Source organism: Alosa pseudoharengus, unplaced genomic scaffold (assembly GCF_046254945.1).
Source record: "Alosa pseudoharengus isolate Yale_2024_CS ecotype anadromous, Long Island Sound unplaced genomic scaffold, YU_APseudo_1.1 YU_APseudo_1.1_scf_10, whole genome shotgun sequence".
Classification (NCBI taxonomy): Eukaryota; Metazoa; Chordata; class Actinopteri; order Clupeiformes; family Clupeidae; genus Alosa; species Alosa pseudoharengus.
Genome location: NW_027468565.1, coordinates 23,491,211 through 23,517,411, shown reverse-complemented (window position 1 = coordinate 23,517,411; position 26,201 = coordinate 23,491,211). Strand labels below are relative to the sequence as shown.

The window sequence follows — 26,201 nt, the reverse complement described above, 5'->3', positions numbered from 1 at the left end:
CAGCTAGAGAGCGACAAGCAGTTCCTTCATGACGTCTGCTTGGCTTGTCAACACCTGGGGAGGAAGAGGGTATATCGGAGAATCTATGATGTGTACAAATGGTTTTATGATAAACCAAAACGGTTCCCGTAGACAATCATAGCAGTGGCCTAGACTTCAGTCTTCAGTAGCACCAAACATTACTTCCAGTAGCACCAAACATAGCTTCCATCAGAAGACTGGAATAATTGTGTCAATGCATATGTCATACGCTGGCATCATGCGGCTTTATGCACTGTGGTATGCAGGGGCATTGAGCAAACCATATTTTTGGGTGGGCACTGGGCTGAGCTGTATTTTTTTAAAACCCTTTTCAAAATCATGCCCTGGACATAAATAATATACATTACCGGTCAAAAGTTTGATGTCATATTTCCATTCCACTCAATTAGACAGAATACCAGCTAAGATCAGTTGCATTGTTTTTTATAATCAGGGCAGCAGTTTTCAGATTACGTCATGTGCTTACATAATTGCAAAAGTGTTCTCGACTGTTGTAAAAACAAATGGCTGATCGCTAATGCAATATCTACATTGCCCGTTATCAGCAACGATTCATCCAAAAGGCACATTCCAAATTCCAAAGGCACATTCTGTATAATCTTCTTCATTGAACTGTATGTACAAGTCTATAATTGACAACCACTTGTCTATTTCACGACTAAAAATAAAAAGACAACCAACCCTCTGAGGATCTATGTGTTATGGAAGAGTATTAGGGCCACATGAAGAGAAAATATCTTTGAAAATTCTGAGAAAAGATCTCAGAATTTTTGAGATTCAAGTCACAAGTTTTGACTTTAATCTCAGAAATGATTTTTGACTTTGTTTCTCGAAAATGTTGACTTTTTCTCTCAAAATTTCTGACTTTGTTTCTCAAAAATGTTGCCTTTTTTTCCTCAGCTGAGCGATGAACAGTGTTGGGAGTAATGCGTTACAAAAGTAATGTAATTACTGTAATATATTGCTGTTTGCAGTAATGCGGTAATGTAAGGCATTACTGAAAAAACAAACTTCAGTAACGCGTGTTACAATGCATTTTAACCCGAAATTAAGTGGTGTTTTGTTTTGATACATATTCGCAAACACCACTGCGAGAACAACAGAGAAGAAAAAATCGTGCATAATAGTAGAACGTTATCTTCTGATACTAGTTGAAGATGACTGTGGCTGCAGCAGACTCGAAGTCGGATTCTATTTGCTGGATAGACATAAGCCCACGCTCATTATTTTCAGCTTGTCAGAGACAAGGATATGAAGAACATAATAGTTAAGTAAGTGCACTTTGTGTGCGAAACCGAAAGATCTCTCTATGCCTCGCGAAATAGCACAAGTAATTTAATGAAACATCTAAAGTGGAGCCATGCTAATCTTTTTGATTCTTGTTAAAACACAAACTATGGTCTTAGTAGTGCATGTCAGCTTTGTGCTGTGAACTTGAATTAAAGAGAATAAAGGGATAGAAATGCAGAAAAAAGTTGTATGTAGCCTGGCAGTGCCACCGCTCTCACCACGTGCATCATGCACTTTGCGTAGGGCACCAAAGGACAGAGGGGTCACCCAAATATAGCCAATGAAAAGTAGCTTTACTGCAAACGGCGTTTCACTCAATAACGTTTACAATGTCAAAATGCACTAACACCATGTTACATGCAAGTTTGATACTTTTTGGGTTCTCTCAATCTCCACCACGTAGTACTAGAATGGAATTGGTGGGTCTTCAATAATTCGTTTTCCAAGCATTTCATGAAGCACATAATATGCCGAGTCGACTGAAACGCATTCCATTCAGATAGCTAGGTGGCTACCAGGCTCATAATTCACTTTTAATTGCAAAAAGAAATGTGAAGCAACATGTCATTGCACACTTCCATTTCCAAAGCAATGAAGGCTGCTTATAACAACTTAACATTGTGCATATTATTGTTAATATTGTGCTATCAAATAATCAAAGAACTCAAATAAACAAGAGCTTGCAAAAGGGCATTATGAGAAAGTAAAGATCAATGTTCTTAAAGTGACAATGCACCATTTATAAGTAAAACAGCATTTCTTCAGAAATTAATGTTTAAAAACACACAGTAATGGTCTTAAATTATAAGCCTTTTTATTTGACTTTAGGTGTCATTTAAACAGGGCTCTCAAGTGTCACGCTTTGAGCGTGACAGTCACTCATTTCGGTCTTTTGTCACGCACTCCCGCCACACATTGTATTTCTCACGCAGAAAAAAATTATAATATTTAATATGCCGCAGTGCCCAAAATGTCTCTGGCCGCGCCGCTCTCACCATGGAACCGGCAAGAATCAAGCACGTCGCCATGCACATCTCCCATGGAGTTCTTAGTCGAGCCTGCCACTTATCAGCCAATCAAAAATAACGAAAGGGGCTACACAATAGCCAATCAGAAAAAAGCACTATTGTATCTGGGTAAGATTTAACGCAACAGCCAATGAAAAAATCGTATCGTATCCTGAATTGTTCACGTGAATCTGCTAGTTTCCAAAGTTTCGTTCATCTTCAGAGGAAACCACTGAGCTTCGAGCATCAGTTTGAGCACAGAGTAAGTCATCTTTTAATGTTACAACAAATCCACAACTTGTTTGACACAAACAACAACGTGACTGCTGCTAGAGAATGTTTCCCAGATAATTAGCATCAGTTGTTCATGAGTGTCTGTAACTTAGCCAACAGTTTTACAGCCTGTTCACTGACAACACTTGTTCAGAACAAGTAGCCTAGTCATATTTTCGTTATTACACGATGACTGACATATTGTCACATTATAAACATCTCTCTCTCTCCAAATAGGCTTAACAATTTTATTAGCACTAAATAAACTGTATTGCATATTGTCATAAGTCACTTTTAGTTTTAAAATCATGTCATATTGTATAATTAATTATATCCTGGCCATGGATGCATTAATCATTGCATTTGTCTTTCAAAGATGTCAGGTAAGAAAAACAATTAAGCATCATCTCATTCGCCCTGAGAGGAAAGCCCCCTATAAAGGCCAGGTGAGTGGATGCTAGCTCAGAGGTGGTGAAAAGGGTAGGTCCGTCATTGAATTGTCAATGCCATGTGTCAAATCTTTTGTTCTGCAAGTCTGAGCAATTATAAATTATACTTATGCCCCATTTTGAGTTTTTTGCCCAACATTGCACATCATCTACTTAGGAGGGCATTGCTCCTACATACTTTGGCCGATAATCAAATGCCTGATCTCTTTGGAAAGCTGAGACACTGTAGTTTTTGGAAAACAATAGAATAACTGTGTGATGTACTGACACAGAGTTACAGAGGCTAGAATATTGTTTTCTTTTTCTACCGGATAACAAGCATCTCTGAACTGACCACATTTCAGCCCTCTAGGTCTTGACTTGATATGACTTAGAAACACAACTGAGCCCTAGCATCAGGTCTGGTGAAGCTGTGTGCAAAAGTAGATCAATATAGAATGACAATATGAGTAGCCTACTTTAGACAAAACTCAAAACTTGAGAGCCCTGTTTAAATGTCACTCACTCAAAGCCACTCACTTAGGGCACCAAAATGGCCAGCAGGCCACCATCTTGACATTTCTTTATGTAAGCTTTGATTTAGGCTCTGTTGATTTTAATGAGGAGGCCTAGGCCTTAAAGTTACAGTATTTCTATCACAATTTACCAGACCTTTTGTCGGTTTTTAACAAAATTCTGATTATGATTGTTCCTTGTATTGCATCATGAGCACTGCTCCTATTGCATTCTATTGTTAGCCTTATAGCTCAGTCATTATGCTATACCACATCTTCCTCCATTGGAAGAGCAATGAGCTGCATTGAGCGTAATAAACTGCATTTATGCAGTTTGCCAAAGAATGCCAAATCCATATTTCTAGATATTTTGGTAACTAAGTAAGTTAAAGTAACTTAAAAGTAATGCAATAGTAGTGTAATCCCTTACAATTCAGATATTATTAATATTATAATGTAACAAATTACTTTGAAATGACAGTAATAAGTAATACATAATACATTACGATTTTAAAGTAACTTGCCCAACACTGGCGATGAACTTGGTTCAACTTTCAAAGCACAATGCGATCATATTCAATTGTCAGTTTAGGCAAACCGTTAGTGTTACTTAGGAACGAGATATAATTAATTATGGTCTTTGCATTGCGTTACGGCAAAGTCCTTTTAGGCAAGTCCCTCCACTCGGCGGCCATATTGCAACGCTTTTTGGGCACTTATCGGGCATCTATTTCGGCAGAAATGCACGTGCGCAAGGCTTCACGGCACCAATCTTGCTCCAGCGGCGAGATCACAACACATGATTGGCACATGTCTTCAACACACCACATTATTGGCTCAATGTATTCACAATACAGCACATGATTGGCTCAATGTATTCACATGTTGACGTTTTTCCGCGGAAGGTGTGTGATGTGTAGACAAACTAACATGCATTTCTATGGAGGATTTTTTGAGTGCTGTGTCTCCTCATTAGAAAGTCTCTGGTTGCGGTTGTTGCTGCCGCTTGCTGCTGGACAATGTGATCCCCACCTTATTGTTTGTGTTTTATAAATATATTTTGTTAATAAATGTATTTGAAACCATGTCTCTGGCTGTGTATCAGTTTAACAGTGCCTTTTGATTATATTGATAGAATTTGGTAAACACATTGTAGCCAGGAATACTGACTGGAAATTCCAGACAAAGGTGTTACTATACTATACACATTCACTTCACTCAGACCATCTCCATTTCAGACTACTTAGCACCAATTTGCTGAATCTCTGTTGAGTTTCAGGTCCTATTGCAAGTTTGCTCGAGCTACCTCCAAGCAGAATTCAGTCTGTCTTTGAAAACTGCCACAGCCTTCTCACCGGGCTCCAAATATCTTTCCTTCATGAGCTTGTGTCCACCACTTTCATATTTATTTGGTTTATTAGGGAGGGGAAATCTTCATTCTCCATGACACAGCGTGTGTCAGGGGTGTCGAGCTCATGTAGCTCTTCTGTATATTCGGGCTCAAATTAGGGGCGGCCATTGAATTCAAATTCTTCCTCGCCACGACCAGATACTCCATTGCTACAATTGGATAGTCAGTTATCGCACTCTCACTATCTTCTTATACCCATGTGTGCAGCAGTTTTTCTGGCAACATTTCATGTAATGTTTCACCTGACATTTCAGTGCTTTAGGCTATGCTTGAGCAATCAATTAGACTATACAAGTTGTTGTTTGGGTCTCCTCTTCAATGTTAATATCAACACTAGCCTACAGTATATGGTCACAAACTAAGTATTCATGCATTTGTATGAAAGCAGATGGCTACTCTCCTTAGCATTCATTGACTGTGGTTTGCGCTGCATTCGTTAAGTGACTTGTTAGGCCTTTCCTTCAAAATGGCAGCGACAGCTAAGGTAGGCTAAAAATCACACCCTTCGAAAATAAAAATGTTATAACCTTTTGAAACACGTACATTTATAATACTTTGATTTGTCTGTAGAGAATCTCACCACACTACCACAGTAGTGTCATTCTATTTTGAACATTGTCAGTGGTGTAAAATAGAGTTTATTTTTGATATTTGTCTATGCCCTTTACACTTGCATTGTAAGACAATTTGGTGTTAATGCAAATGACTGTCTTGCTCAAAACTGCACCAATTATCGTAAGTATGCTCTCAAACAACTGTTTAAACCTGTTAGCTTCTGGAAATAGACCCTATAGGTTGTTTTTGCCCCGGAAACTTCATTTGCGCTGCGGTGTTGATGAAGATGCTAACTTTTAGTGAACACCAAACAGCAGCAACAATCTAGATAGTTTTTTCATTGATTCATGTGCAAGTAGGAGGGTAAGGGGTAGTCCGTTCTGTGTGTGAGAGAGAGTGTGGGGCAAGAAGAGGGTGTCACTTTTGTGGCGCTACATGTAACCAATTAAAAAAGACAGTACAGTACATGAAATAGTAACTAAATAGAAACATACGATGTGGTGGTCACACTAAGGGGGCACACATTTTATTTTAGGGGACACTGCCCCCTAGAAAGTTGTTTGTGCCTAGCCCCTCTAGATCTTGTCAAAGTGTCCTTGAGCAAGACTGACCTCCAAACTGTTAACTGATGTGCAGGTTGTAATAAAGGATTTAACAGAATAATAACAGTAACCATAAACATGTACAAACAATGACTCTAACAATAATTAATTATATTAGTTAGAGGCGGGAGATATGTTCATTTTGAAGTGAAAAGCAGCAAGGATGCACTGATTAACCATCATACAAACAGATGAAAAGTAACAAACTCCAATGTATCCTGGCAATTCATGAATGAAATAATACTCATTTGCCAGGCCTGAAATCATGGATTTCCGTAAATTCATTGAGTCAAGTCTTGGAAGTCATGAAATTTCATTTTGTCATACCAGGGACGTAGGTAGAAGATGACGTACATGCCATGGAATTCAATCGCTTTCTTCATGGAAATGGAATAGTGGGGGAGAAACAATTTTGTTTCCCAGTGTCATTGTTTAAGTCACATGTCATAATTAGCCCCAACCTGTGGCTTTAAGTAAGCAATTTCGTACTTATAGGCCGTGAAAGGTCATGGACATTTCGACTCATGGAAAGCTTTTAATTTTTTTGTCAGTGAAAATGGGTGTGAACCCTGAGTACAGTTTTTCTCAGTCGCTTTGGTGCTTTTCTCAGATCAGAATGAAAATTTTCTTAACTATTAGTTCAACCTCCACAACATTTAGTCATTTGTGCACATCATAGTAGCAATTTCTCCTTCCTCTGAACAAATTGCAAATGCTTTTGAACATGTATCACTTGCTTTGTCATGTCAGTCAAAATGAACTATACTTATAGATGCTGAATAGTCGTTCCCAATAAAACTAATAGTCTTCATTTCATTGCTTGAGTCATTACATACAAAATTGGTGAACTAGTTATCAAATTCTGTCACAATGCTGTAGAATTGCAAAGAGCATATAGTAAAACTGTGAAACGTACATATTCAGTGTCTTGTGCTCACTTACTCCCCTAACTACAGCAATTTGTAACTTTACTGTGGTTTTCAAATGGCTGTACAAGTACTGTCTTGAGCATTTTCAGGTAGTCACCGAGTTCTGACCTTTTTTTGGATGAGAAAACACTCAGAGCATAAACTGTCGTAATGAAAACATGACAAAGCCATTTGACTATCTTGTTTATAAACGATGGTGTCAAGACTTCTCATTTTGATGACACTGGCAGTTTCATTGACATAAATACTTGCTTTTGAGGAATGGACTATCCATTTTGAGCAAGTGACGTGCTTTTGTAGGTTATCCACTAGGTTTTGCAGTTTGCACTTATTGTTTTGAGAAATGCAATACTGCTGTGCAAATGTTAATAGTGATGTGAGAAAAGCACCAAAGCGACTGAGAAAAACTGTAATGTCTCAGTGACAATGTAGGCACACTTCTGCTCCACCAGAGGTCAGCATTGTTTTAAGTGGAACCACACAAGAATGGTGTTTTGTTGGTCCTATATCTCAAGTATGTACAAGTGGCTTATACAGGAAAAAATCATGAAATAACCCTGAGTGACAATAATTGCTATCAAATGACAATAATTATTTTTACATGAAGCAAAGCGATGGTCAAAATAGTTAGTCTGAATGCAAAGTTCATGAATGTATCCATCTTTGATGGCCTGGACAAATTTCTTGTCTCCAGCATTCAGCATCTTCCTCTGTACACCTTGTAAGGTTCATTTCAGTTAGTCATCATGTCAAATTGTCTGAATGGAGACTGCAAAATTAAATGTTTGAATGAGCAGTTTTCCTCCTGCAGTCTGGTCCAGTGGATTACCACATTAGAATGTATACGTCTCCTTTGCAAGTTAGTGCATTTCTCAAAACAATTAGTGCAAACTGCAAAACCTAGTGGATAACCTACAAAAGCACGTCACTTGCTCAAAATGGATAGTCCATTCCTCAAAAGCAAGTATTTATGTAAATGAAACTGCCAGTGTCATCAAAATGAGAAGTCTTGACACCATCGTTTATGAACAAGATAGTCAAATGGCTTTGTCATGTTTTCATTATGACAGTTTATTCTCTCAGTGTTTTCCAATGCAAAAAAAGGTCAGAACTCGGTGACACTACCTGAAAATGCTCAAGACAGCACTATACAGTACTTGTACAGCCACTTGAAATCAACAGTAAAGTAAGAAATGCTGTAGTTAGGAGAGTAAGTGAGTACAAGACACTGAATATGTACGTTTCACATTTTTACTGTATATGCTCTTTGCAATTCTACAGCATTGTGACAGAATTTGATATGTAATGTATGTAATGGAATGTATGGAATTTGAATTTTGTATGTAATGACTCAAGCAATGAAATGAAGACTATTAGTTTTATTGGGAACGACTATTCAGCATCCATAAGTATAGTTCATTTTGACTGACATGACAAAGCAACTGATACATGTCCAAAAGCATTTGTAATTTGTTCAGAGTAAGGAGAAATTGCTACCATGATGTGCACAAATGACTAAATGTTGTGGAGGTTGAACTAATAGTTATGATAATTTTCATTCTGATCTGAGAAAAGCACCAAAGCGACTGAGAAAAACTGTAAATCTAAAACCTTGAGTGAACAATGTAGAGTAAGTATAGCAAACAAGGGTGCTACAAAAATGTTGGTCCTTGCAATAAGTTGTCGACAGATGATCCCTGTCACAGTGCTCCAACATGACCAACAGCAAGTGCATTAGATCTGTAAGTGTCCTTGGGTCTTCCCTGAGAAGCATGAAAAAGGGTTGTACTGTATCTGTTGTCAAAGCATGAAATTGCCTACTGCGGAGAAATTAAGGTTACACCCACCATCTGTACACTAACCATAGAGTGGAGATCTAACAGCAGAAAGACAAGACCCGTTAGAATGTGTTGAATGACATTCAATTGCTTTCTTAGGTATCTGACAGCTGTACTCTTTTGAAACCCCAGCAAATGTGATAAAATGCTGACGGTCTATGTCATGTACAACACCTGTCCACTGCACCTGTTTTTGCCCCCTATATTCCACTGCTCCTCAGCAGTCGCCATTCAAATTAATTAAAAACTGAACCTTATATGCTGCATGTTTTGCATTTCAAAGTGAACAATACTGAGTTAACTAAGGAGATATGAACTACAAGCCAACAAGTATACTGAAGGAACTTTGAGCTGAAAATTTTCAGCTGGGTGGACGCAGACATCATCACTTATTTCTTTAAAAGTTCACATGCCCATTTACTGATTCCTTTTGCAGGCCTCCACATTTTTATTTTTATTTTATCGTATCGATGTGTTGTGTGTTCTTCAGCTCAGACTTTGAGTGTACGATGTTAGGGTTATGGCTAGACTGAACCTTAAGTGGACCTCTCTTACCCCCCCCCACCCTGTTTGAGCATGTCACATAGCTGTCTTCCCCCACCAGGGAGTCCTCTAGAGGAGCCTCTGCTCAAATTACATTGCTCTCTTTCTTGGCTGAGCACATGTTTAAATGATTGTATTTTCCCAATGGCACTTTAGGAAATGACAACTTGTGGGAAATGCTATGTAATTCCATTTCACGAGCCTGGATCCAGATGAAACACTGCATTAATAATGAATTGAGAGCTGCAGGCAGGCTGCAGCTGCAGATGTGGCACTGTAGTGCGTGTACACACACACACACATATGCACGCACACACACACACACACACACATATGCACACACACACACACATATGCACGCACACACACACACACACATATGCACACACACACACACACACATATGCACGCACACACACACACACACACACATATGCACGCACACACACACACACACACACATATGCACACACACACACACATATGCACGCACACACACACATATGCACACACACACACACATATGCACACACACACACACATATGCACGCACACACACACACATATGCACGCACACACACACACACACATAGGCACACATACACAAACATACCTACACACACACAGGCACACATACTGTATGCACACACACAGGCACACATACGCACACACATACACAAACCTACACATATGGAGGCCTCATATATTAATGGTGACACAGTTGGGTGGAAAATGTGATGCTATAGGACCAAAATGTATACATATTTACATGCCATACAGTGACTTTGTCAAATACATTTTAAATAGTTGTGATGGTAGAAGACAAATTATGCATGAATTCCGCTGCTGGTGGCATATGAAATTCACTTTACAGAACCCTACTTGGAACATGGAGAAGCATAGAGTGAGTTCAGGTCATTAAGAGTGTACATCCATTTGTTCACAACCTTGGACTACTTTCTAGGCCTTTATTTGGTCATTAAACAAAGTATTCGCCACGCGCATAAAAGTTTTATGGCAGCAGGTCAAACAGATAGTTTGCAAGTACTTTGATACTGTGTTATGGATGTTAATTTATAGTAATCATAAAGGAGGTAACTTAAAAGCAATTTCTTACCATGTCCCCTTTCTCTCTGTTACTGGAAAGCATATGAACTACATCTGGACTATGTGGATTTACAGAGTAACTTTAAAACACACCCTCATCATCACCACCATCATATACTGCGATGTCTTTGAAAAAAAAAAATCTCAGTTACTGCCTGCTTGTCTCAAGAAAACACGGCTGACTATGATAACACCCTCTCCTATAGCTTGGCTGCCAGCTAGTCCAAGAGGCCAACCGAAGCCTTTTCCCAGGATCCACAGCTATGCTGGACCACAGTTTCTGGGCTTGGTGTAGAGCTGCACAAAATGATCTGCCTAATATCCAGCTGGCAATGTGTTTGTTTTGAAACACTGCAACGTCCGAGATATAATACTTTTCCAGTCATTTTTTCATGGGGGTAGGGCGTCTGGCAAGAAGACAGTAACAGAGAATTATGCTGTTTGCAGAGCAGTTGGATTGATATCAAGTGGGAGCCATTCTTGTGAGACACATTGAGCCCGACCATAAATGCCATTCCATCAAAAAGCAGAACCAGCAGCCAAGCTCTCCAGCATAGCCTAGTTCATGCAAGTGGATTATAGAACTTCTGAGTGACAAGAGCTTCTCTCCTACCCAGCTTGAGCCATGTGGTGTAGCTATTCAGTCTAATGCCAGAGAATTTACCTTTTTTCCACCACAGTGTCGGTACAGGCTACTCTTTACTTAATTTACCTTTTTTCTACCACAGTAATGTCGCCACAGGCTACTCTTATTTAAAAACAAGTCAAAGTAACATTGGAGACCAGAAACAGTTTGGTTTTAAAATGGATGTAAATGGTTTGGGTCAGTAGGCAAAGGATTGTTACTTATTAATGTTTAACAACATGTTGGCCAGCATGGATTCTCCACTGTGAAGGAAGAAACAACATTAATGCTCTAACTACCCGTTTTAACCACAGAACATGAGGATGCGAGAATGTGATTGTTTCCATGTGCACTTAGGTAGTTTTAAGAACAAGAAACTTTTAAGCTAATGTTTCTTGATGCCTCATTAATCAATGCAATTTCTTATATGAAACTCAAAGTGAAGATTTATTTATCACTCCATATTGATTTTCACAGGCTCCAGTGTAATCTAATTTGATTCTGTTCATGTGTCTTGGAGAAAATACAAAAATCTCATTCTAATCGTATTTGTAAGAGTTTATAAAATGTCCTGCTACAGATTAGTCAGATCAGCTCTTCTGTTTCCGAAGCTTTCAAAGGCACACCCCAAAGTAATTTATTATAGCATCGACAAACAGAAATGTTCAACGGAGGCGTGAGGCAGTAGCCTAAGTATCCACCAGGGGGCTTCAGGTGCCTTGCAAAATACTCTTCACCTTTCTATATTCCAAGTATGAGCGCGCAGTTTGCTTGGACTGGTGGCAGTGGCTGGTTGTGCTGAAGGGCGAGTAATCTACGGACTGGTGCATCTGGCATAGTATCAGTTCTACATCCACCTCCTCTGCTGAAGGCATACGGACTGTAAACAGAACATTTGTTATTGGAATATTTTTTAATGGACAGCATTGTTTTCGTGCATTTTCCCCCAAAGTTCTGGTGATGCGGCAGACAGTATTCCAGGATATGTAAAGCGCTGGTGTGATAACATCGTTCGCATGTGATTCTTCAAGATAGCATTCTCAACTGGGACAAAACATGGACTAATCTTGATTTAATAATGGGATTTCCTAGACTTTCTTTTGCGCTTGGGCTATTTTGTATTTCTTCAGGTAAGATAACAATCTGTTAATTGCTATTGGGTGTTGCGCAAGGAAAATGAAAACGGCGATTTTAACTGTAAGGCGTTTTTGAAACTATTGCAATCTCTTCGACATGTAGGCTAACTCAGTATTATTGTTTATGTACACCTTAGTGTTTTCTGGTCGGATGTTATACGTGATCGGTGTATAATTATCTGTGTCCGCGTCCCTTTCAGTTTGGGGATTTGGGGTTGACCCAGCCTTACGCATCAACGTTTTCAGTGAGCTGTTGCTTGGAGAGACTGCTTTTGAGGGAGTCTCGCAGGTCCAAGGCTTCCATGACGAGTCCAGAGCTTTCCTTTTTCAAGGTAACCCTAATGCTTCATTACATTGATGGAATTTCTAGAAAACTTCTTATTGTAGTGGGAACTGTTTCCTGAATATTCTCAGCGATTTGAAATATTAATATGATAATGTTTTTTTGTTAAAACAAGATGGATAGATAGTTTTCCATTTAAAAAAAATGAGTAAGCAATGATCAACTTCAACCTTCAACTATGTGTCATTATTTCGGAAACTAGAAATAATTCATTGCCATTCGTTCCCCCCAAATTTCATTAAATCAATGATTAGAGAATCCACGGAAGTACCACACAGGCCACAGACACACACATACACACACACACACACACACACACACACACACACACACAAACACACACACACACACACACATACACACACACGCAAAGCATAAAGCATAGTGGTAACACAATACCTATTTCCAGTTTAAGTATGCCTAAAATGACCATTTCATTCATCGCTCCTAGATGTAGTTTGGAGCTGAAAGGGGCCACGGCCTAGAGAAAACAGTCATCAGTTGTGGAAACAAAGAACACTCTCAAGAAGGAGATACACCCAAAAGCAGAGCCTACAGAGCACAGCATTTGTCCCTAATTGGATTATTTGTCAAACAATAGATGGTGCCCTAGAAAAGAGAGCATGAATCATATGGGTCTTAGTAGTGGATGCCTACTAATGAGCCCAAAGAATTCCAGACAGTATAACTGTCATGGCTGACAGCAGGATACTTTAGAGAGGAGAGATATTGGTCACAGAGTGCTGTTTATTAATCTTGAACGCAATGAGGGGAGAAAGGAGTCATGAGTTGTGGTGGATGCTCAGCTGTTGTTAGTGCCTGCAGCCTACTACAAATACTTTGCATTACAGAACTCTTATACACTGTATGCACTATGCACATTCACATATGGTATAAATATATGCAGCATATGTGTGGGATGCTGTTTGCTTACATAATGCCTATGGAAGAACTTTACGACATCATACTTATAGACCTATAGGGCAACTGTCATTTCTTTTCTGGCAATGAAAGTGAGATAACATTGTCACGGGAATTATGATCAGATGTCAACCAATTCCCAGTACCATCATACAGTGTTTATTATACTGTACAGGAGACACAATAGTCTCATTCCCAGCTTGTCACTTCTTTGATGCTGTGTTGATTTCCTTTGGGATCCACAACACAGCAATGCTTGTTTATAAAGGAAAAAATAGGCATCTGACTCCAGATATTTATACACAGCTATGTCGTCATCAGTTATATTACCTGTGGTGGTGTCCAGATGTGTGATACAAGGACGGTACTCGTCGGCAGTCAGTCAACTGCTCGCTTCAGATGGAGCTGACTTCACAACATGCTCCCTTTGTGTCTCACATGAATCACCTGCACATTCCTACAGTCAGTCTACGGCCTGTACCACATTCTACCTACCTCATGCTAGGAGAAAGAGGATAAGGTCATATTTCTTGTTGGCAAGTATCTCACAGCAGGTGACTGTTGCTTATATAGCTAAGGTCTTAACTTGTCTAAACTGTTAGTTTTGCTTTCTATGAAAATTGTCAGGTAATGGAGCATGCATGACCTCATGTGAATGAATTCATTTGAATCTTTTTTTATCAAAAGATGGTGGTATAGTCTTATGGTGGACAATTGTCCTTGACTAAATTACAGTTGCAGCAGCAGCAAACAGGAACTGAGAGACCTTCTTTTGCTCTGTGGCAGAGGTTGCATCTGGCTGAGAATGCATGATGTGCAGGCAGATATGATATTCTAGTCAGTGTCCTCTTTTAGCGGTCATTTAGGATGTCTCTCTTAAGTACACAGAGGGGCTATCTCTGCCACACCTGGCATCTGATGGGATGTAATGAATTGGATAGTGGCATGCTAGTGGAAGCAGCATGACATTGCCACGCTCATTAGATGGCAAGCTGAATGAATCTGCGGAAGTGCCAACGGGCGAGAGGGAAGAAATGCGCACACACACACACACACACACACACACACACACACACACACACACACACAAACATGTGCGCTCAAGTGTGCATTACAAGCCCAAATACACACACATACACACACACACACACACACACACACACACACACACACACACAAACATGTGCGCTCAAGTGTGCATTACAAGCCCAAATACACACACATACACGCACACACACACACACACACACACACACACACACACACACACACACACACACACACACACACACACACACATTACTGAACAGAATACATACACATGCAGAAACAGGAGGTTTTTTTTTGTTGCTGGTTCGTGTGAGGGCTCCCTGACTGACATTACAAGGGAATGCTTCTGGGACTGACATGCTGAAATGAAAAATGAACAGCTCTCGGCTAGATAAGCTTCAGCTGCACAGTAATTGGGAGAAGGTGGCAGAAATGCTGTGTAGAGACACAAGTATTGAACCGCGGGGAGGCTGGCTGTGTGCATGTGCATGTAACACAAGATGCTACTGCATTCTCATGCAAGGCCCTCATAATCTATTCATTTTTGTTGGCTGTACCAGTGTACATGCCTCCTTGATTCCCTCAATCAGACGCCAACTTCACTCCCTCTGTGCCAAGTGTGTGGGAGTGGCACCAGCGAGTGACCTCAGATCAGTTTCACTTTTAATTGTTACCCCAGCATGAGTACACACCGCATGTTGGCAGCCCCAAAAAACTTGTGCCTCGGCTCCTCTGGCTGAAGTGGAGATCTTGGCATGATCCGGTCGTCGGGCATTCAGTAGTGTGTTGGAAGGACATTAGGTGCCTGTTGGAGGGCGAACGTAATGCTGGTGGTATGTTGGTGTGTGCTGCTGCCTGCAATTGCTGTGTGGGCGGCGGGCCATGGAAGACACCCAGGCTCTTAATGGAGACTGGCCAGACAAACAGGAGGCCTCTCTGTCAAACTCAAAAAAACACCAAGAGCCACCAAAAACAAGCACTAAATCGCTTCCCCCTGTTTACAAAACAAAACAAAAAAAAGCACAAGCCTGAAGCTTCTGACTGATTTGGTGCAACCGCACCAGTGACAGCTTCTTGGAAGGTGAACGAGGCATTTGTTTTTCAGCAGTCTCAGGTCAATCTGATCCCTTTTGTGCCAGAGCTGCTGATGTGCGTGCGATATGGCCCTCTCCTCCATGCCATTATTTGTGCATGGAAGAAGTCTGTGTGTGTGTGTGTGTGTGTGTGTGTGTGTGTGTGTGTGTGTGTGTCTGTGTGTGTGTGTGTCAGTGCACACAGTGTAAAGTCAGTGTCATGCTCTTCTCCCCACTGACGCTTCATTGCAGGGCTGTTTGAAGTCGTAAGGGTTGAAGCGCTGCCCCAGCAGTTTTGGAAGGTGCCCTTGGCGGCACGCTTGTGTTTGTTCCAGAGGAATGCGGACACATACGAGCCGATTGCTTGAACTACGTGCACCCAACCTGCAGAGCAGCCAAGTTTTCCTATTGGAGGCCTGAGTTTGATAGTTTTTGTGCCTGTGTGTTTTCTCATGAATAATTTAGAGGTAGTCTCAGAGTCTGAGAATTAACTACACCATAACAGATGTCTTTTGGTAGTGGTAGAGATTTTGTTTATAACACAACTACTACCAGAAGAGAACATTTCTGCTATCTAAACAGTTCCAAAAGGTTTTGTAAAATGGGTTTTTCTTTGTTTTGCACAGCTGGAGGTTTAATAAACACAAATGCTAAATGTATTCCCAAGCTGGAAAACGAACCTTCATAATAGCATTAAATGGAATAAAACTTCAATGTCCTTGGTGATTAGTCAAGCGCATTTTAGATGGAATGCTTACATTTTGAGAGCTTCTACCGTGGCTTTCCCACAGAGTCAATTTCTCTCTGCTACTTTTCATTCCTCTCCTTTCATTCTCTTGTTTTATTCTCTCTTGCTTGGAGGAAAGAGAGGCAGCAGGAAACAAAGGAAGCACTCACGTAAGAGCACACCTACCTCCACCAGACACTAAAGTCTGCAGATCAGGAGCAGCATCAGCCCTGCCAGTGTTCATGGGGATTGGGCTCATCCCTGTGCAAAGATTAGCTGGAGAGAACACAGGGAAAATGAAAGATATTACTTGATTTCCCCCCCCCTCTCAGATTAGAGTCTGTCCAAGTGGTCGAATCTGCTGTCTTGTGTTAAACCATTAAAACGGCATGTCCTGAGGATAAGATTAGGCCGACAGTCTGTTGCCTTGAGCACTGTTCCCGCGGTGAGGAAACAAAGCCTGTAGTTCTGTGCTTTGTCTTTTTTTTCATATACTGTTTTACTAAATTTTAATCTAAGTCTCCTTCTTTAGAATGCAAAAAAGCACTCTGATTTTTTTTATTTCTGATATGACAACTTCAAAAGTTTGCATTAGGGCATTGATGATATGAATGACGGTGTGTGCTATTTGTAGACTCCCTTTTAAGTGTTGAAGCAGAGAGTCGGAGCAGGTGGTCACCCCCTGCCAAGATCTGCCGATAAATAATTGACCGATGCCTTTCTTAAGCATCATATTGATTTAGCTGTGGAGAGACTGACCCTCATAGGAGGGGAAGAGAAATTAATTTATTCTGACGGCTTTTTTCTGTCCTATTTTCTGCAAGGGTAATTGAGCATCCTCCCAGGCTTTTGTTGGTGGTGTGGTGTGTGTGTGTGGGTGTGTGTGAGAGAGCCCTGTAGGAGTGGTGGTCTCTGCGGATTCACAGTGGGGTTTTGATGCACGCGTCCCTGTGGAAGATCGTCCTCGTCAGTCTAGCTCGCTCCGCTCCCTGATGCTGAGCCTGTGGTTTTGGGTGGAGATCAAAGGGGCCCACCTCTGCCAGAGAGAGAGAGCCTTGTGATGGAGCTCTCAGGGCAGACAAACATAGCATGGGCCATTCCATCCCATTGTGTCTGGAAATAAGTAGACAGAGGTAGTCTCTTGGCTGTCACTCTGTCCTGTTGCAAGCCTGTCAATGACACAACCATGATCTGATAGTCGAAATAAGGCTGGAAAGTTAGCTCTAAAGGTTTGGATTGTTACTCTAGTTTTTCTTTTGTAAAAAATTTTTTTCTAATGTAATGTAAGTGATCAGTGTTAAAGTATTTTTGAAGTTCAAGTATGTTTATGATGAACAGAAAGAGTCCCTTAAACTCCTTTGGTCAGTAAGTAGTGTGCAGTTTGATGGTATGCTCTATCTAGTCCAACTGTGCCAAATGCTTCATCTGAGCCAGTATTGTGTTCCTGGGCCCCTATCTCCAGACGGGGGTTGCATGTGTATGCTGAGAAACAATGCTGTTGCCAGATGCAGCTGCTGCGAGTGAAACGGTGCCATGAACCAAGCCTTTGATGTCACTGCCTCTGAGAAATGTGATCCTTTAATGATGCATCTGTTTAAGTGGCATCAGAATCTTCAGGAGCTCAAGTTAGTCCTTGCTGTTACTGAAAAAAAAAAATATCATAGTCATGTCAACTTAAGATTTTGGAGCCCTTTAAAAAATGTTTTTTTTATTAATATATTGTATTAACCTTGCTAACGCCAGACCTCATCTCATTGAGATGGGGTCTGGGAACTACACATTCATTTTCTCGTATTTAAGACGTACTGTACGAATGCCCAGAGCCGTTTATTGGGCGCTACAAATGTCTATGAAATGCGTCTGTACGTAGCTCATAACCGCTTCGGTGTGTCGTCATCATCTTGCTGTCCCCCTTCCGTACTGTGATTGGTTCCTTTGTTGAAGTGAAAGTCGGGTCCATGGAATCCAGGCTGCCTAGCAGCGCAAATAAAATTGCGCACAAGGCAGCATGGGGAAACCCAGGCTAATATTGTATCATAATATAAATAATTAAATAATAATAATAATAATAATAATAATAATAATAATAAATAAAATAATAATAAATAATAATATGATATTTCAGATCATTGTCTTTCATATTGTCTTTAAGAAAGACTCAAGTCTGTAATTTCGTTCTACTGCAATCCACAGGTACCGAGTAGGTGCTGCCATAATATTGTCGGTTTACAACCTCCATCTACTACAAGTACACTTAAAAGAGTTCAAATAATTGATACAGTTAATGGTGTACTGTTGCCATCTAAGAATGCATAGATCCATTGGGGCAGCTCTACTTCTATTTTGGGAGTTGTGGAAGTGTTAAACTAACCATATGCTAGGAGTTTTTTATTCATGCCATTTACATCACTGGGTTTAACTCCTTGTACCAGCCACAACTATTTACAGGAGAATAAATCGCCACAAGATTCTGCTGAGTGGCAATAAGGGAAAATGAACAGCAGTGCTGCTCACACTGCATAATAATTTGTGTATGCTAACTTTTGATATCATAATTTTACACTGACAATAAAAATGTCAAGGTTCTTGAAGAAGCCATTCAAGTTTCACCATAATCACTATCGTGTCAAATGAAACTGAGAACAATGGAAGAGAATCAGACTCTTTTCAACATTTGCATGAATATAGATTCACATATGTGAGTAAAGTTGTGAGCTCTCCACTGAGAGAATTAGATAAGAATATTGTGTAACCACCTTTCTCATTTTCTCAGGAGCTTCCCGTAATGTAAAAGCAACAGAGGATGTGGCAGAGCGCATGCTTCGGAAGTTGAAAAATAAGAGTGAGTTCACCGTTGTGGCCACCCTCAAACAGGAGCGCCTCAACTCCGGAGTCATCTTGTCCATCCATCATGCTGACCAAAGGTGGAGTCCCATCACCCTAATGTCATTCCTCCCTGTATGGTCAGACTCGGTTGAATAGTCTCTGTAGTGTCAGGAGTTTTTTAGTTTTTTTTACACAGTGTTGTTGTGTACAACTGACATAGAATCTTTTCTAAAAAAAAATGAGATTGAATAGAATACGTTTTACTGTCATTGGACAGCAACTGTACAATGGAAATGTTCAGCATCTCTCCTTCAGTGGTACACAGAGAACAGATAACAGTGCCACTATATAAAAGCAAAAAAGGCACAAGATAAAAGACAATCAACATCAGACTCTCCTTTCACTGTTAAAATCAATAAATAAAATAAATACAATAATATCCATTACATGTAGTTATTTACATTACTGAAGGATAACGGAAACCGTTGAAAACAGTGTAGCTACACTTACCAAAGACCATTGAGCCATTCACCTGTATTTGGTCTGCTATACATTACCATATATTCTCCTATTGCTTTCTGGTTCATCATGGACTCTTTTTACTGTTGCTAGCTTTTGTCACTAGCTCTCTGCAGTGACCTAGTGCCATTTTCTTGTAGAGTAATTTGGAAATGACCTCAATTTCTTTGATCATTTTCCTCTACTCTGAATTGATGGTAAAGGGATGCTCCACCGTTAGTAATTGAATGCCATTCTACTACAAAGGCAGAAATGAGGGACATATCGACAGAAAATGGACTATTATTTGGTGCTGCACAGCTTTAGACTGAGAATTAGATGTAATACGACAAAGCTGCAGTATGCCTTGATATAACTGTGCACATTTTAATCAATGCAGTTTAAAGACCTTTATAGCTGTTAATCACTTCCCATCCTATGCTGATTAGCAGTCTGAAACAGCTTCACTCCCTGCTCTACTGTACAGTATTGCAGTGACAAGGTTTTATTGGTATTCCTCACTATTGCTGGATCCTCACTCCAAAAAACCCCCCCTGCAAAGCAAGAAGAAAAAACTAATTAGATCCAGTTTGTAGATACGCAAATCAACAGCCACATATCTGTAATTGGCTTTTTTCAAATAGTGCTTTCAAACGCGGTCTAAAAAGAATGGTCTGTCATTAAAGAGCTGGGTGATGACTGTTTTGGCAGCTTCTCTCCATTAGTGTCACTCCATAGAGTGAATCTCAATTGGCGGGGAGTGGCCCTGCCGCATAACAATGCCTGGATGATCTTCATGTTTCCAGTTTCATTTTCTCTCTCGTCGCACAGCGCATATACATGTACATGGCCTTTGTCTCTGTACACACATGGCAGTGTACAAATATAGTTGCCCGTGCAGAGAGGTGCCGCTTTTAAATCTCAGGAGATTTGTGTACATATGGTACATCATTTGAGAGGATGGACACATCTATCATCATCAGAGCAGCACCTGGAGTTCTCCTCGTGGAGTGGTACCTGAGGGACCTTGTTTCCGTTTTCTGTTCTAAGGGAGAACATCAAATATCCTGTGTTGCTGCAGCCTTTTAGGTTTCCGTGTTCTAGTTTTCCTTGTGCTGTTCCCTTGACCTTGTTGACCTTGTCTGTGTTTGGTCTGGTCTGGCTTGGTCATATCTCGTCCCACGTGTAGTGACTCATCTGTTGCTCCCCAGGTTCTTGGAGCTGGAGAGTAGCGGGCAGAGAAACGAAGTGCGGCTCCACTTTCGGACGCAGGGCGGGCAGCCTCACACAGAAACCTTCCCCTACACTCTGGCCGATGACCAGTGGCATAAAGTATCGCTGGCGGTCAGCGCCTCTCATGTCGTCTTACATGTGGATTGCAACAGGTATGCAAATTGAAAGATTAGCTGGCTACAGCATACTGCAATAATGGGATCATGAAATAATGGTTTTCTATTACTGTTTGACACTTAAAGAAAAAATAATACTGAGCAGCAGAGGATTTGCATTACTTATGTCTTCTGGACTGTATCCTTAGAATCTACGAGAGAGTGGTGGACGTCCCATCCATGGATATTCCTGAAGGGACATCCTTCTGGCTGGGACAAAGAAATGGTGCACATGGGTTCTTTAAGGTACTGCACAGTGTTGCTTTTGTTATTCAGTAACACATGAATAACAAGTTGCAATTCCAGGGATTTTCTAACCTTTTTATTCCTCTTGAACACTTACAGGTCAGCGATGAAGTATTTCCTCCTGAAATGAATGCATACATTTTAGCTCTCGTTTTTTCTTCTTCTGAAAAAAAAATAATCTTGCAGACAGCTTATAATAATGACATTAAGACCAAATAACCTTGCAGCACTGAGAAAAGGAACAGAGTGATTAGATAATCTCTTAACATCGCTCATTAAACCAGCCACTTGTTTATCCCTCCCATTACCATTATCCCTCCCTCTAGCACAGCGGTTCCCAAACTTTTCCCCCCGCGTACCACTGGCTACATTCCGACTCAGCTCGCGTACCCCCACCATCCGACACATAAACACATAAACCCCCCCCCCGCGTTGACAATATTTGTCCGTTTCCCGGTTTTAGGTGCGTGCATTTGGTCAGTTAAAAAGTTATGAAAAGTAGCCTGCATAGTAGCCTAACTACATCCACATACAATATCTTATAATAGGCCTACAACAACGCCTGACAAGGATGTATTCGTTTGGACAACATTAGGCTATACAGCCTAGAAAGGCTAAACTTAGGCTACCTTTAGTTTGTTAAATGTAAAGCCTAGCTTAATGTTACCTTTCTTGCCCATCTGAAATAACTCCTAGCTTTGCTCCTTCCCTCCTTTCTGTTTTTGTTATTTTCAAAAACCTGTTATATCCGCAAAACTTCCCCCCCACGGACCACGGACCATCCAACGCATTCAAAAGTAACGCATTCTATTAGCTCCAGGCGTCATGTTTAATAAGCTGCCCTTTTTTTGATGAACACATACAGAGTTTATAAATTATATCCTTTAATTTCATGTTTCCATATCATTATGACCTGATTCGAAATTATGTATTTATTCATAAATGAATTACAAAAGATTTAAAATTTTCATTTTACACCTGTCCGCCATAGCCCTTTTCATCTCACGTACCCCCTAGAAGCAGCTCGCGTACCACCGGGGGTACGCGTACCACAGTTTGGGAATCCCTGCTCTAGCACATGTCTATTGTCACAGAGAAACGAGATTGCACATTTACCTGTAGCCTCTTCACTAAGGTTACAGTGTTATTTGTGTGTGTGTGTGTGTGTGTGTGTGTGTGCGCATGTGTCTGCTCGTGTGTGTGTGTGTGTGTGTGTGTGCGCATGTGTCTGCTCGTGTGTGTGTGTGTGTGTGTGTGTGTGTGTGTGTGTGTGTGTGCGCATGTGTCTGCTCGTGTGTGTGAGTGTGTGTGTGTGTGTGTGCGCATGTGTCTGCTCGTGTGTGTGTGTGTGTGTGTGTGTGTGTGTGTGTGTGCACATGTGTCTGCTCGTGTGTGTGTGTGTGTGTGCGCTCTTGTATATGTCTGTGTGAGTTTAACATGAATGTGTTTGTGCTGTTATGCATTTTGCACCCTTGTTTATGCGTGTGTCTGTGTGTGTGTGTGTGTCTGTGTGTGTGTGCACGTGCGTGCATATATGCTGGCAGATTGCGTGCCCCTGCCTCCTATAGAACGTCTCTGTGACGCCTCAGGTTGTTAGATTTCCTGGCGTTAATTAACAGATGAAGGAGGACTCTGGGGGTCAGTGACCCCCCCCCCCCCAGCCTCCTCCCCCCTCCTCTGAGACTCTGATTAGTGCTTCATCTGAACACATGAAAAGGAAAGCTCATCTGCCACTGTCCTCTTTTGTCTGCATTCAGCGCACACGCATCGTTTTACGTCCATTACATCCATTACGTCAATAGCCGATGCGTTCCTCTTCTAAGCGTGTGCTGTTGGCTTACCTACCCACATCACCTTGATTGTTCTGATAGAACCGGTTCTTCATCATGTGGTTAGATAGAGTACGCTAAGGACTTTTTGACATGCTCTGTCAGTTCTGAGGAGACACTGCATGAGTGTGTTTGCTCAAATTTACAGTGGCGAATTGCGTTTTATGAATCAGCAGGCCCGATGTCACCTTTGTTCAGAATCCTTATGACGAACTTAGGGTTTCGGAATTGAAGTGGCGCTGCAATTTCAGAAACAATTTCTCACAAGTTGTGCCATTTCCCCTCTGCAATGGAAATAAATATACTCCAAGGATGAAATGGACCAGGTTTCCATGGCTACCCTGGGAGTATATGTAAGGCTTTGGCTTCCTGCATGTCAGGAGGACGGAGAGCTATCAAATTAAGGACCCCTGAGACAAATTTAATCTGTATCTCCTGCTTGAGCTTATCAAACTGAGATGGAGAAAACAGAAATTGTTATTGCATGCCTAACATCCACATCACTGGTTAGCAGCACAATGTGCCATGTTCAGAGAGCGGGAGCAGTAACGAAGGTCACGCGGGTGGGGTGGGGGGGGTTATTAAGGAACCAAGATCAAAAGATGGCTAAAAGCAATCCTAATCAAATGGAAATGATTACACCATTTTGTTAAGCTTCACTCATGTAATGAATTGAAAACATATAGATAAGCTCCATACTGGCACAAGTATTTTGCTATTGCTCTCCTTAAATCAGGATGTGGTTCATTGTTCATAAAGTCACTTTATAATCATTCTCCTGACAGAACTCTCAGGGATGACCATGAGTATCCTAAGACCACTGAAAAGCCGTCTTAAAAGACGTGCGAGATGTGCGATGAGATGATGTGTTATACGTCTCCCTCTCTTCTCTGGCTTTTTGAAAATTCATCTCATCTCTCCGATGAATCGTGGAATGGCAGTGACCCGGCCATTCCCTGTCAAAAGTGTTTCAGTTTATGATGACCATTTCTGATGGATAAAAGCTTGTCAGAATGAAATTTGAAAAGTAGTTTTAAGCTGCCGGATCCAATCTTGGTACATGTCTTGCATCTTACTTGCAGGGTACCATGCAAGATGTCCAGATCCTTGTCATGCCTCAAGGGTACATCTCCCAGTGCCCAGATCTGAACCGAAGTAAGTCTGCTGCCTAGGCTACTGTATGTCACATAATAATTAGGATATGATATGATGTCTGCAAATGTTAAGCCTTGTTATTGTTAATGATAATGTTTCCCATGTTTCCAGCCTGTCCAACATGCAATGACTTTCACGGACTTGTGCAGAAAATCATGGAACTGCAAGACATTTTAGCCAAAACATCAAGCAAGGTAATGGAGTGCTTTTATGTCAGACTTTTATGCTGCTTCTGAAGTGCATATTAAAATATGATGTGTGCACTCCGATGATATTGCCTTGCATATCACAAGATAAATAGCAAATATTTCAGCTAACCGCATGGTGCTTTTTCACTGTAAAAAGACCTTCGAGCCCTTCAGCATTTGCAGGAAAACATTTCATTTGTTTTCATTTCTGTTTGATCAAGCTATTTCTCAGTTTTGGAATAACAATCAGCATTTGAAAATTATTAGGATCACTTTATTTGGTCCGCTGCGATCAGCAAAGCCAAATCCAGATAGGGCCATGCTGGCCCCTGAGTAATCACCACTTAACTAATAATTACACGCATATTTCATTCCCCTTTCCCTTGGGCTTCTCCGCATTCCTCTCCCAGCAGGCCTACTAGTGGCTAGCCGGAGTGCTTGTTGATAATGTGATTCCTATTGACAATAAAGGAATAATGTTCCCCATGGTTCTCACTCCCCTCACTCACTACTCCCCCTCTCCCTCTCTTTCTCTCCCTCTCCTCCCCTCTGCTCTCTGTGCTCTCTCTCTCTCTCTCTCTCTCTCTCTCTCCGCTCGCCTTTTGTTCATGGTGGACGCTGCGAGCAGCTGTCCATGGCCGAGGAGAAGATGAATGGGCTGGATAGCTGCTATTGTGAGCGGACCTGCAGCGTCAAGGGGGTGATCTACCGGCAGGACGAGACCTGGACAGATGGCTGCAGGAACTGCACGTGCACGGTGGGGTCCCCTTCCTGTGTGTGCGCGTGGGCTCGCCCAGTGGAGTCACTTTGTGGGGGCTTTCTTCTTGGTGCCTTTTGTCTTGGGACACACTGCCTCTCTCTCTGTGTGTCTCTGTCTCTCTCTCTCTATCTCTCTCTCTGTTTGTCTGTCTGTCTGTCTCTCTGTCTGTCTGTCGCACTGGCCAAGGGCAAGTCACATTTTTTTTTTCTTCTGAGAAATCTGAAAGGTCTGAGAGTGCCCTATTGCACACACACACACACAAAACAAGACTTCCACAAAGACTGTGCTGTTTGGGTGTTTTGAGTCTGCTGGCAATAGTAAACACATTTCTCCCTCTGCCACTCTATGCCATTGCAGCTCCATGTAGTTAATGTCCTCACTCGCGCAAGTACTGTATACAAAGAAACAGTGTGTATTTGTGCAGCTGGAGTCTACCGTGTAATTGAACGAAATTACATATCTTTTGGTAGACTGCGTCTAATGACTGAGGAATGGTGATAATTACACCTATGCTCATTGGTTTCTTGAGGCCGTCCAGCAAATCTTTGCAATGTCAGTTCCCAAAGTGGTTGCAATTAAGAGAATTGTAGTTATGGTTAGTCGTGTACCTGTGTGGCAGTTATAGAATGCGGGAGGAAAATTATTTAGGTCAGAGTGCTAATGCTGAGGGCTCTCAGTTGGATAGATTTCTATGTAGTTTGTACGCTGCCTGCCTGCTTAATCAGCAGGTCTTGAAATCCACTTGAGAAGTCAGAGTTAGAAATATCCTTTCAGTATGTTAAGTACGATGAATTACTGCCTGTTAATCAATTCCATACAATGGGTGAAACATAACACATGTAACATTATGGAACAGTAATTTTATCAAATGACAGGTTAAGACAATGGGTTGGACC

The 26,201-nt window shown here is 41.1% G+C and overlaps 1 protein-coding gene across 1 annotated transcript in view; it reads left to right on the top strand.

Annotated features, from left to right (window-relative positions):
• Positions 1–11,951: 11,951 nt before the first annotated feature.
• nell2a (neural EGFL like 2a) overlaps positions 11,952–26,201 on the top strand; it is a 61,288-nt gene continuing 47,038 nt past the window's right edge. The window contains exons 1-8 of the mRNA XM_076301084.1: positions 11,952–12,295; positions 12,502–12,633; positions 19,189–19,339; positions 20,951–21,124; positions 21,277–21,373; positions 24,285–24,357; positions 24,469–24,551; positions 25,174–25,302. Coding sequence (XP_076157199.1) covers positions 12,244–12,295; positions 12,502–12,633; positions 19,189–19,339; positions 20,951–21,124; positions 21,277–21,373; positions 24,285–24,357; positions 24,469–24,551; positions 25,174–25,302 — 891 coding nt within the window. The 5' untranslated portion in view covers positions 11,952–12,243. The remainder of the gene's footprint in view (positions 12,296–12,501; positions 12,634–19,188; positions 19,340–20,950; positions 21,125–21,276; positions 21,374–24,284; positions 24,358–24,468; positions 24,552–25,173; positions 25,303–26,201) is intronic.